At 48.2% G+C, this 13,776-nt stretch overlaps 1 protein-coding gene across 1 annotated transcript in view; it reads left to right on the forward strand.

Moving 5' to 3' along the window:
* The window catches only part of LOC144671453 (uncharacterized), a 30,088-nt gene extending 17,645 nt beyond the window's left edge, over nt 1-12,443 (forward strand). Inside the window, exons 3-5 of the mRNA XM_078533368.1 lie at nt 1,442-1,578; nt 7,374-7,441; nt 11,315-12,443. Coding sequence (XP_078389494.1) covers nt 1,442-1,578; nt 7,374-7,441; nt 11,315-11,361 — 252 coding nt within the window. The 3' untranslated portion in view covers nt 11,362-12,443. The remainder of the gene's footprint in view (nt 1-1,441; nt 1,579-7,373; nt 7,442-11,314) is intronic.
* Nucleotides 12,444-13,776: the final 1,333 nt, after the last annotated feature.

Below are 13,776 nucleotides of genomic sequence, written 5' to 3' on the forward strand. Positions count from 1 at the left end.
GTTAGATACAGAGTAAAGCTCCCTCTACACTGTCCCCATCAAACACTCCCGGAGAGGTATAGCACGGGGTTAGATACAGAGTAAAGCGCCCTCTACACTATCCCCAACAAACACTCCCAGGACAGGTACAGCACGGGGTTAGATACAGAGTAAAGCGCCCTCTACACTGTCCCCAACAAACACTCCCAGGACAGGTACAGCACGGGGTTAGATACAGAGTAAAGCTCCCTCTACACTGTCCCCATCAAACACTCCCGGAGAGGTACAGCACGGGGTTAGATACAGAGTAAAGCTCCCTCTACTCTGTCCCCATCAAACACTCCCAGGACAGGTACAGCACGGGGTTAGATACAGAGTAAAGCTCCCTCTACACTGTCCCCATCAAACACTCCCGGTGAGGTATAGCACGGGGTTACATTTAGAGTTTACCTCGCTCCTTTAATGTCGGCCCCTTGGCATCAGGGAATGGAGGATATAGTGCCTTTCAGGAAATTCCTAAAACACTTTAAAGCTCATGATGTACTTTTGAAGTACGGTCACTGTTGTAAGAGTGTAAACATCAATTTGTGCACAGCAAGCTCCCACACATGACCATGTCATAACAACCAGACAATCTGTCTTTGTGATTCTGCTGGGGATAAATATTGGTCAGGACATTGGGGAGAACTCCCCACGTTTCTTCGATTGGTGGCCGTGGGGATCTTTTGCATCCGTTTGTGGCTGCTTACGTTCTAACGCCTCCTCAGGAAGATCGTGCCTCCGACCGTGCAGCACCCTCTCCATACTGCACTGGGAGTGTCGGCCTAGACTTTTACGTTCAAGTGTCTGGAGTGGGACTTGAACCCGCGACCTGCTGACTCAGATGTGAGTGTGCTAACCACCGAGCCACAGCTGAGTCTCACGAGCTTGAGCTGGCGACACATTTAGCAACACTTGGACTCATTCCACCAGCCCAACGTGATGTGATGCTCTGTGCCATTTCCTTCACTTGGGATCAAATGTCTCACAGCGAGCTTGGGTTGCCAACTGTGATTAAAATGTATTCCTGGAGATTTCATCACATGACTCGCCCCCCACGCTCCAGCCATCAGTCGGCCAACACGTCCATCCTTGTGACGTACGGCCTTCCTACGCCAGTTGGAAAGCAAAAAGACTCATTACCCAATTGGATGATGCTTGACTGTCGGCCAAACAGCCTTTTTTCCCCTCCATTTTCAATATTATTATATCTGGTAAAGAGAAAAGTCCAAAGAAAATGGCACAAAAAAAAAATCAATCTTTTTGAATGTCCCGATGATTTTTCTCCAGGGTGGCCCACAGCCAGTGTCCTGGAGATTGATCTTCAATTCCTGGAGACTCCAGGCCAAACCTGGCGGGTTGGCAACCCCTAAGCGAGTGACCCATAATCATTTTTCTCACCCTCTCCGTTTTCTTTCCCCAGGTCCATGGTGGCTTGCTGCAGATATTTCCGGAAAATCGCTCCGAGGTTGCGAACATTGAGCCTTTATTTGACCGATTATTAATTTTCTGGTCTGACCGTAGAAATCCTCATGAAGTGAAACCTGCCTTTGCCACCAGGTAACGAGAGGGCAGGGAAAGTGTTTATTGCCTGGAGAAGTGGGATTGATGACTAATGGGTTGTGGGTTTGGACAGTGGGGCTGTGGGTAAGGAAAGGGGTTTGATAAATGGGAGAGTTTTGGGTTGGATTTCAATAAGTGTAATGGGTGGTGTGTCTTTCCACACGTGAACTGTGAAATCAGCAGCATTCACACACCTCTCCCCCCACCCGCAACCGGCCACACCCCCAGAATCAATTGTTCCAGATTTGAAATGTATCTGGAGAGACCATTCTGTCACTGTATAACACTGGGGTACAGTACTGGTGGGGACAGGTCTGTCACTGTATAACACTGGGGTACAGTACTGGTGGGGACAGGTCGTCACTGTATAACACTGGGGTACAGTACTGGTGGGGACAGGTCTGTCACTGTATAACACTGGGATACAGTACTGGTGGGGACAGGTCTGTCACTGTATAACACTGGGGTACAGTACTGGTGGGGACAGGTCTGTCACTGTATAACACTGGGGTACAGTACTGGTGGGGACAGGTCTGTCACTGTATAACACTGGGGTACAGTACTGGTGGGGACAGGTCTGTCACTGTATAACACTGGGGTACAGTACTGGTGGGGACAGGTCTGTCACTGTATAACACTGGGGTACAGTACTTGTAGGCACAGGTCTGTCACTGTATAACACTGGGGTACAGTACTGGTGGGGACGGGTCTGTCACTGTATAACACTGGGGTACAGTACTGGTGGGGACGGGTCTGTCACTGTATAACACTGGGGTACAGTACTGGTGGGGACAGGTCTGTCACTGTATAACACTGGGGTACAGTACTGGTGGGGACAGGTCTGTCACTGTATAACACTGGGGTACAGTACTGGTGGGGACAGGTCGTCACTGTATAACACTGTGGTACAGTACTGGTGGGGACAGGTCGTCACTGTATAACACTGGGGTACAGTACTGGTGGGGACAGGTCTGTCACTGTATAACACTGGGATACAGTACTGGTGGGGACAGGTCTGTCACTGTATAACACTGGGGTACAGTACTGGTGGGGTCAGGTTTGTCACTGTATAACACTGGGGTACGGTACTGGTGGGGACAGGTCTGTCACTGTATAACACTGGGGTACAGTACTGGTGGGGACAGGTCTGTCACTATAATACTGGGGTACAGTACTGGTGGGGACAGGTCTGTCACTGTATAACACTGGGGTACAGTACTGGTGGGGAGAGGTCTGTCTCTGTATAACACTGGGGTACAGTACTGGTGGGGACAGGTCTGTCACTGTATAACACTGGGGTACAGTACTGGTGGGGACAGGTCTGTCACTGTATAACGCTGGGGTACAGTACTGGTGGGGACAGGTCTGTCACTGTATAACACTGGGGTACAGTACTGGTGGGGACGGGTCTGTCTCTGTATAACACTGGGGTACAGTACTGGTGGGGACAGGTCTGTCACTGTATAACGCTGGGGTACAGTACTGGTGGGGACAGGTCTGTCACTGTATAACACTGGGGTACAGTACTGGTGGGGACAGGTCTGTCACTGTATAACACTGGGGTACAGTACTGGTGGGGACAGGTCTGTCACTGTATAACACTGGGGTACAGTACTGGCGGGGACAGGTCTGTCACTGTATAACACTGGGGTACAGTACTGGTGGGGACAGGTCTGTCACTGTATAACACTGGGGTACAGTACTGGTGGGGACAGGTCTGTCACTGTGTAACACTGGGGTACAGTACTGGTGGGGACAGGTCTGTCACTGTGTAACACTGGGGTACAGTACTGGTGGGGACAGGTCTGTCACTGTGTAACACTGGGGTACAGTACTGGCAGGGACAGGTCTGTCACTGTATAACACTGGGGTACAGTACTGGTGGGGACGGGTCTATCACTGTATAACACTGGGGTACAGTACTGGTGGATGAAAGATCCCATTGCACTGTTCACAGAGTGGGTGAGTTTTTGCTCGTGTCCTGGCCAATACCTGTCAGATTGTCTGATCAATATTGCATTGCTGTTTGTGGGAGCCTGCTATATCGGAAATTTGCATACGAACGGTGGCCTATTGGGTATGGAGAGCTTTGGGACATCCTGCGCTTGTAAGAGGTGCTGTATAAGTGCAGAACCCACTCAAATGGAACAGTTCATTAATATTGAATGGCAGTACAGGTCCCACACGAGGATAGCTTTTGAAAGAGGTGATGTTTCCTGTCTACCAGAGCGCTAAACCCAGTGACTCCACAGAATGTGAAGAGATCCTCTCGTCTGCAGATCCACTTCCAGCACTGACGCTCTTGAGCTATTTGCATTCCTGTTCTCCCATAAACATCTCGGAGCCCCTGTTTCAGTGACCCCCGCCCATGGTGTGACCCTTTTAAGAGCCATCACAGGGCAGGAAAGTGCCTTTTCCTGTGGCTGGTCTTTTTAGTGGAGTAACAGGCAGGCTGGAGACATCATTCCCAGCTAAATATAATCTCCAGTCACTTCCTGCTGGGAATCTGGAGAATGGATATCATGTCATCTGCTAAAGCAGCCATAACGATCGGGGAGGCAATGGCGTAATGGTATTGTCGCTGGACTAGTAATCCAGAGACCCAGGGTACTGCGGGGACCTGGGTTCAAATCCGGCCACGGCTGATGGTGGAATTTGAATTCACTAAAAATCTGGAATTGTAAGTCAATGATAACCATTGTCGATTGTTGTTAAAAACCCATCTGAGTTCTTTAATATGATAAGATTTCCTTACCTGGTCTGGCTCCAAACCTACAGCAATGTGGTTGACTCTTAACCGCTGAAAAGGGCAATTTGGGGCGGGCAATAAATGCTGGCCTGGCCAGCGATGCCCCATGAACAAATTAAAAAAAAACATGGGGCTTTAAATCAAATCATTACATTGTGGCACCAGGGTCTCTTTTCAACAGGCTTCCTCATTAAACCTAGAACACATCTGAGCACTGTCTCAGGATAAGGGACCATAAACATCGGGGCCCACCTTTTAAGCCTGGAGGTTTATTGCGAGGGAAATTGAATACAAAAGTAGGGAGGTTATGCTTCAGCTATACAGGGCATTGGTGAGACCACATCTGGAGTTGTGTGTACAGTATTGGTCTCCTTATTTAAGGAAGGATGTAAATGTGTTGGAAGTAGTTCAGAGAAGGCTTACTAGACTAATACCTGGAATGGGAGGGTTGTCTTATGAGGAAATGTTGGACAGGTTAGGCTTGTATCTGCTGGAGTTTAGAAGATTAAGAGGCAACTAGATTGAAGATCCTGAGGAGTCTTGACAGGGTGGACGTGGAGAGGGTGCTTCCTCTTGAGGGAGAATCTAGTACTAGGGGGTTACTGTTTAAAAATAAGGGGTCACCCATTTAGGACAGAGATGAGGAGAATTTCCTTCTCTCAGAGCATCGTGAGGCTTTGGAACTCTCTTCCTCATTAGGCGGTGGAAGCAGAGTCTTTGAATATTTTTGAGGCAGAGCGAGATAGATTCTTGATAAACAAGGGGGTGAAAGGTTTTTCAGGGGAAGGTTGGAATATGGGGTTGAGGTTGATATCGGATCAGCCATGATCTTATTGAATGGCAGAGCAGGTATGAAAGGCCAAGTGGCCCACTCCTGCTCCTAGTTCATATGATATGGAATAGTGTAGGTCAGACCAGGTAAAGATGGCAGATTTCCTACCCCTGAAGGTGAACATTGGTGATTTTTACAGCAATAATGATCATTAGCACAAAGGAAACACCTAGCACAAAGGAAGATGGTTGTGGTTGTTGAAGGTCAGTCATCTCAGCTCCAGGACATCACTGTAGGAGTTCCTCAGGGTAGTGTCCTCGGCCCAACCATCTTCAGCTGCTTCATCAATGACCTTCCTTCCATCATAAGGTCAGAATTGGAGATGTTCACTGATGTTTGCACAATGTTCAGCACCATTCGTGACTCCTCAGACACTGAAGCAGTCCATGTCCAAATGCAGCAAGAACTGGACAATATCCAAACTAGGGCTGATAAGTGGCAAATAACGTTTGTGCCTCACAAGTGTCAGGCAATGACCATCTCCAACAAGAGAGAATCCAATCATCGCCCTTGATGTTCAATGGCATTACCATCACTGAATGCCCCACTATCAACATCCTGGGGGTTACCATTGACCAGAGACTGAACTGGACTAGCCCAATAAATACTGTGGCTACAAGAGCAGGTCAGAGGCTAGGAATTGTGCAACGAGAAACTCACCTCCTGACTCCCCAAAGCTTGTCCACCTTCTTCAAGGCATAAGTTAAGAGTGTGATGGAATACTCCCCGCTTGCCTGGATGAGTGTAGCTCCAACAACACTCAAGAAGCTCAACACCGTCCAGGACAAAGCAGCCTGCTTGATTGGCACCCCATCCACAAACATTCACTCCCTCCACCACCAACGCACAATAGCAGCAGTGTGTACCATCTACAAGATGCACTGCAGCGACTCACCAAGGCTCCTTTGACAGCACCTTCCAAACCCACGACCACTACCATCTAGAAGGACAAGGGCAGCAGATGGATGGGAACACCACCACTTGCAAGTTCCCCTCCAAGTCACTCACTATCCTGACTTGGAAATATATCGGCCGTTCCTTCACTGTCGCTGGGTCAAAATCCTGGAACTCCCTCCCTAACAGCACTGTGGGTGTACCTACACCACATGGACTGCAGCGGTTCAAGAAGGCAGCTCACCACCACCTTCTGAAGGGCAACTAGGAATGGGCAATAAATGCTGGCCTGGCCAGCGAAGCCCACATCCTGTGAATGAATAAAAAAAAATTAAGATTGAAACCAGCATTTTATTCCAAATTAATTGAATTAAAATTTCCTCAGCTGCCGTGTTGGGCTTTGAACTTGTCTCTCTGGAACATTAGTCCAGGCCCCTGGATTGCTAGTCCAATAACATAAACACCATACCACTATTCCCAATGTAAGATGATGAGTCAAGATACAATGACTGAAAGAAAAGCAAAATACTGTGAATTCTAGGAATCTGAAATAAAAAGAGAAAATTATTGAGTCATTGTCATTACAGAGCAGAAGGCCATTTGGCCCATCAAGTCCATGCTGGACTCTGCAATTGTACTGACAGATGTTTGACAGATTTTTTCCACATGAAGTAGTTTTATTTCCATTTTGCCCTTTTATAATAGCAGATAGATGTGCCTGTAGTCATGCATGCTAGTGGTTTTACTAGTGAGATTTTACAGGTGAACTGTCTAAGGCAACTAGCAAAAGATGCATTTAAGGAGAAGCTCGATCAATACATGAGGGAGAAAGGAAGAGAAAGGATATGTTGATGGGGTGAGACGAAGAGGGATGGAAGCATAATCCAGCTCGGGCCAGTTGGATCCTAGATGCCCTGTTTCTGTGCTGTAACTTTGAGCAGCTCGAGTGAACACGGCCAAGAGTACTTGGTCCGGTTAGGGTTGTGCTTGTTTTGCCTTGGTTGAGTAAAGCTATCGGAGAGAACTTTATGTCCCGGATTGTGGGTTGGAACAGGAATCGTTTCAAAAGCGAGGCACTTGTTTAAACAGTGCTCGCGGACCTGGGTAGGCAGAATGGATCTCAGTTTTATGCCTTTGCAAAGGGCACATCCATCAGTATATGCAGTCTCGGCTTAAGAGTATGTGTTGGCTAGGACAGCAGGAGAAACTGTTACTTTCCTTTGGGATAGTGGCATAGGTTCCTATAAGGTCAATGTTCTGCGGCCACGAGGTGAGAATTAATTGTTTGACTGACCAGCTCCTTCCCTGTCTCCTCAGGTACGCCATTACTGTCTGGTATTTTGACGGGAAGGAGCGAATTGAAGCCAAAGAGCGATTCAAGAGGGGTATGGACTTCTGTGCTCCCGATTGTCCTCCGGTCACTAGACCTTTTTTATCTTTTGCCCATTACAGTGCCGAATATTCAGCATTCTAAGCTCTTCAGCCCTGTTGAGGAATTTGGATAAGGTGGGAGGTGTGGGCTGGAGAGGGAAGGCAACGGAGCAGAGAAAAGTTAGGAGGAGATTTGATGGAGGTGTTCAAAATCGTTAAGATAAGAGTAAGTAAGGAAGAAGCAGTTTCCAGTATCAGAAGGGTCAGTAACTCGAGGACACGGATTTAAAGTCACTTGCAAAAGGACCAGAGGCAACATGAGGAAAATTGATTTACGCGGCAGGTGTACACCACCTGATAGGCTGCTGAATGCAGATTCAATAGTAACTTTCAAATGGGAATCAGATGTGAAGAAACAAAGATATATATAAGAGACATGCTGTTAAGGCTTTTCGTCTTGCACTCATCGGGACAGATGCAAGAATGCCCAATTTCAAAGGAAGCAACAATTTATACTGCATGAAAAATGCGTAGGGGATAATAGTTCCCTGCGGCATTCTCCATGGCAACACCTCGACCAATCAGTGCCGACTTACCAACCAGTCAGCACCCTTTTCTCTTGCAGTATGAATCTTTGAAATTTGGCATTCTTGTATCAGTCCTGATGAGTGCAAGATGGAAAGCTTTAACAGCATGTCTCATTTTTCAGCAATACTCGAGCTCTGTACTATGAAGTGACAAATGATACATAAGGCAAGGCTTGCATACAGGCATACAAATTAGGGGCAAGAGTAGGCCATTCGGCCCCTCGAACCTACTCCGCCATTCAATAAGATCACAGCTGCTCCGATTGTGGCCTCAACTCCACATTCCGCCTACCCCCAATAACCTTTGGCTCCCTTGTTAGATGAGAATCTATCTACCTCTGCCTTAAAAATATTCAATGACCCACCCTCCACTGCTCTCTGGGGAAGAGAGTTCCACAGACTGCTGACCCTCTGAAAGAAAAGATTTCTTCACATCTCCGTCTGAAATGGGAGACGCTTTATTTTTAAACTCTGTCCCCTAGCTCTGGTCTCTCCCACAAGGGGAAACATCCTTTCAGCATCCACCCTGTCAAGCCCCCTCAATAAGATCACTTCTCATTCTCCTAGACTCTAATGGATATGGGCCGAGCCTGTCCAACTTTTCCTCACAAGATAACCCCCCCACCCCCATCCCAGATCTCTGAGTGAACCTTCTCTGAACTTTATTTATAACTCATTTATATCCTTTAACGTGTTAGAGGCATTTACATAGTGCCATTCCTGACCTCAGGATGTCCCAAAACACTTGACAGCCAATGAAATTCTTTTGGAAGTGTAGTTTCTGCTATCATTATAGGAAAGGCAGCAGCCAGTTTGCACATAGCAAGATCCCATAAAGAACCATGTGACAATGGCCAGATAATCTATTTTAGTGATTTCGATTAAACGTCGGCCAGGACCCGAGTGAGAATTCCTCTGCTTCTGCCTTGGGATCTTGCACATTCACCTGAGAGGGAAGACGGGGCCTCAGTTTAATGCCTGACTGGAAAGATGGCACTGCTGGCAGAGCAGCACTCCCTCAGTGCTGCACTGGAGTGTCAGGCTAGATTTTGTGGTCCATCTCCCTGACTTGAACCCACAATCTCTGACTCGGAGGTGAGAGTGCTACCCAGTGAGCATTGGTTGCTATTTGACCAAGGAGGGAATCACAGCTGAGCCCAATCCTGTTTTCACTTGGACCCCAGAGCTAGTGTCACCAAATAAGGGCCTTAACCATTTTCCCTCTCAGTAACCTGGAGGTGCAGAGGTCAGTTTTAGTGCTGCCTGAGCTCAAGTAATTCGGCATAGGCACAGCATTGAGTACGGGGGAAATGTCAGTCCATTCTGAATATGACCCTGTCGGTGAGATTCATCCATTTTAATGTCATATTCCCAGAACGACGCTGGTATTTTCTGCTACTTTGCTCCTGTGTCTGTGACCTCCTTCTGCTCGAGTGGGGAAACCCAGACACCAAAAATCCTGGCCTTCTCTCATATCGCTCATAGAATCTTATGGCACGGAAGGAGTGCATTTGGTCCAATGTGTCTGTGTTGGTTGTTGAAAGGGCTGTCCAATTAGTCCCACTCCGCTGCACCCCTCCTCCAATCCCCCACTCTTCTAGTCCTGTAAAATTTTTTCTTTTCGAATGTTTAAATAATTCCCCTCTGAAAGTCACTATTGAATACCCTGTTACCAGTCTTTCAGACAGCGCAGTCCAGAATGTAACACTGCGTTTTTAAAAAATAATTCTCCTCAACCTCCACCCCCACCTCTCTGATTCTTTTTATTTTAAATCTGTTTACTGACTTGCCTTCCAGTGGAAACGGTTTCTCCTTATTTAGACTATAAGGAGGAGGAGCAGAAGTAGGCCATTCGGCCCATCGAGTCCGCTCTGCCGTTCAATGAGATCATGGCTGACCTGATAATCCTCAACTCCACTTTCCTGCCTTTTCCCCATAACCCTTGATTCTCTTACTGATTAAAAATCTGTCTATCTCAGCCTTGAATGTACTTAACGACCCGGCCTCTACAGCCCTCTGCGGTAAAGAATTCCACAGATTCACTACCCTCAGAGAGAAGAAATTCCTCCTAATTTTTGTTTTAAATGGGCGCCCCCTTACTCTGAGATTATGCCCTCTGGTCCTAGACTCCCCCACAAGGGGAAACAACCTCTCAGCATCTACCCTGTCAAGCTCCCTAAGAATCTTTTATATTTCAATAAGGTCGCCTCTCATTCTTCTAAACTCCAATGAGTACAGGCCCAGCCTACTCAACCTCTCCTCATAAGAAAATCCCTCCATACCTGGGATCAACCTAGTGAACCTTCTCTGCACTGCCTCCAATGCCAGTATATCTTTCCTTAGATAAGGGGACCAAAACTGTTCACAGTTTTCTAGGTGTGGTCTAACCAGTGTCTTGTATAGTTTTAGCAAGGCTTCCCTATTTTTATACTCCATTCCCTTTGAAATAAAGGCCAACATTCCATTTGCCTTCCCTATTACCTGCTGAACTTGTATGTAAGCTTTTTGGGATTCATGCATGAGGACTCCCAAATCCCTCTGTGCTGCAGCTTTCTACAGTCTTTCTCCATTCACTGTTGTGGGAGAGAGTGGTGTAGTGATAATGGACTAGTAATCCAGAGGTCCAGGCTAATGCTCTGGGGACAGGAGTTCAAATCCCACCACAGTAGCTGGTGGAATTTATATTCAATGCATAGAATCGGGAATATAAAGCTAGACTCAGTAATGGTGACCATGACATAAAAACACTAGTCCACTAATGTCATCGTTACCTGGTCTGACCGACATGTGACTCCAGACCCACAGCAATGTGGTTGGCTGTTAACTGCCCCTCTGAAATGGCCGAGCAAGCCACTCAGTTCAAGGGCAATTGGGGATGGGCAACAAATGCTGGTCTTGCCAGCAACACCCTCATCCCAGGAGAGAATAAAGAAAAGAAATCCCCCATGATTTTGAACACCTCTATTAAATCTTCCCTCAACCTTCTCTGCCCTAAGGAGAACAATCCCAATTTCTCCAGTCTCTCCTTCAAAGTGAAGTCCCTCATTTCTGGCATTATCCCCACAAAATCTTCCTCTGCAACCTCTCTGAGGCCTTGACATCCTTCTTGAAGTGTGGTGTGCAGAATTGGACACACTACTCCAGCTTAGGCCTAATTGGTGATTTTGTAAAAGGTTTCCTCACTTCCTGGTTTTTGTCCTCCATGGTCTTATACCTGAACCTTGGCTTGAGAAATGTTTTAGTTTTATAATGCTGTTTTATCAACTCATCACCTTCAAAAGTCTTCTCCTTTCTTCACAGCTTCTGCTCAGAAGGCCTTACAATTCGCCCAGACCAGTACAACATAGGGTCCAGTTGGACAGGTCAACCACCTCAATGAACAGATGGGTTGCATGCATCGAGCTGCTATTGGTCGATTTGACCTCCTGGTCTGCGTTTGCCCATCGTCTGGCGCCATCCCACCCCTCGCCACCCGCCTTCACGGACCATCCTGCGGCCTCTGAAGAGGACGATTCAGTTTGCACCGGGCCGAGGGTCAAGTCGGACGGAATTTAACCCTCCGCTGTCCATCATGGGTGATTGCACGTTGGCAGTGAGAGGATGGCATTGTTTGATTGGGCCTGTTCTATTTGTTGGTGTGTCCCTCGCCCCTCACACGCATAACTCCAAGCTGGATGTGATTTGGGGGTGGGGGAAGCATTGTCCAGACCATAGACCCAGCCCTCGAGCTTTGGACCCTGTCAATCCAGCCCCCACCTTTCCCAAAACGCCAAATGGTTTAAAGTGTTGTCTGCCTCCGGAAGGTTTCTTCAGTGGATCAGGCCTCTGGGGCTGTGCAGAATAAGCTGGACTCTTCCGCTTTATACTGCGCATCATATAGGTTCCACTCCACATCACACCTCCTTATCCCACCCCTCTCCTCCCTCCCCACTGCTGACAGGTCGCCGGAATCGGACTGAGGGATGGGAGCCCTAATATGCCGTGTACTCGCTGTTAGCGCAGCACACAGGGTATTCCGTCCCAAGCTCCTCCTGTGGAAAAATGTCTGATTTCAGAACAGCCATGCAATAGAGTGGACGTTTGGAAGATCTGTGCCCTCGCCTTTAAGAGAACAGGTGCATTGAGGTGCACCCACCATCTCACAACACAACTGCCATTATAGAGAAGTGGTTTCATTGATTTGACTGAAGGCCATTGCTCCTTCTATGTGGCTATCGCCTTTATTATCTTGGATTGCCAAAACTGCACCACTGCCCTGAAGACTCCAGGAATGGGAAGGATTAATCCCCGGAACACTGCAACAGCCAGGAGAGAAATCGTAGCAACGTTAAAGGGAAGATCGGTTTTCGTTTCGACGGTGGTGTGGGGTTTGGACAGAAAAGGATGTTAGAACGATGGACAATAATTATCTACTGGCTTATCGAAGAATGTATCTGCCTTGAAATCGGGTCGAGAAGGTGGGGGGGGGTGGGTTGGTTGCAGTGACGATGGACGTGTGGGGCGACCAGTCGGGTGTGGGGATGATGGGGGCAACATCATAAGGTGAAACCTCCAGGAATGTATCCAGCCAATGTTGGCAACTCTTCCTGTGTCCGCTGGGGGTCCATTGAGGTCGGTGGGGGTTCTTGGAACTGAGGCCGGGTGGTGGTCTACCAATGGGTGGTTGGCAGCAGATACCCGCATCTTGACTTGGGTTAAATCTCAACCCACCAACCCCCACCTTCCCCCCCAGTCTGAAAACTGGGGCAGGAAGGTCAAATGCAGTGAGGGGAGGGGTGCCATAACTGGGCTGGGCGGGGGCGGGGACACAAGAGCACGAGAATTAGGAGCAGGCATAGCCATTCGGCCCCTCGAGCCTGTTCCGCCATTTGATAATATCATGGCTGATCCGATTGTGGCCTTGACCCCACTTTCCCGCCTCTGCACCCCCTATAACCCTGAACTCCCTGGCCGATCAAAACTCAGCCTTGGATGTATTCAATGGCCCAGCCTCCTCCGCTGCTCCCTGGGGTAGAGAATTCCCCAGACTAACGACCCGCTGAGAGAGAGAAAAAAAGACAAATCTTCTCGTCTCCGTCTTAAATGGGAGACTGCCGATTTTCTTATTCCTTTAAACTGTGCCCCCCTCGCTCTCGACTCCCTCACCAGGTAATGCCACGCCAGAGGTAGCCTGTGACTGCGGGGCAGAAGGAACCCGTTGGGTCACAGTACCAGAGGGCAGGGTACGACATTAACCACGTCGGAGACGTAACCTCTTTTTCCCCTCCCCCCCTCTCCACCGCAGCCATCACAAAAGGCCTTCATTTTGCCAGAAGTGCTAAATCAACATTGGCATTGCCTTGACAAAAACTGGTGTCTGAGCCAACACCGTTCAACCTCCACTGAACTTTGGTGAGAGTGGAGAGAATTTTTTTTGCCTGTCTGTGCTTTTTCTAGGGGTTGGCGTGGGGTTGGGGGGTTGGGGTTGGGGGGGGTTCGGCTTAAGCAACTGTTTGTAGAAGTCGACTTGCAGTTTAATTTTGTAAAGTGAATTGCATACGGCCTAGCACTTTCTCACCTCCACATTGTATCAGTGAAGAAAGTGTGAGCTCAGATTAAAAGTGAACTGTTTACTCTTGTGATGTGGCTCCTGTTCCATCTATTGGGATTTACCACCCCCCCCAGTGCTGGGATGAGGGCAGCAGGAGGGGAACTTGGTTTGCCTCCTTTCTCTCCCCACTGTCGCTTATCTTTCATAACCTCTTCCAACCCTCTGAGCTCTC

Source organism: Cetorhinus maximus, chromosome 32 (genome assembly GCF_964194155.1).
Source record: "Cetorhinus maximus chromosome 32, sCetMax3.hap1.1, whole genome shotgun sequence".
Taxonomy (NCBI): domain Eukaryota; kingdom Metazoa; phylum Chordata; class Chondrichthyes; order Lamniformes; family Cetorhinidae; genus Cetorhinus; species Cetorhinus maximus.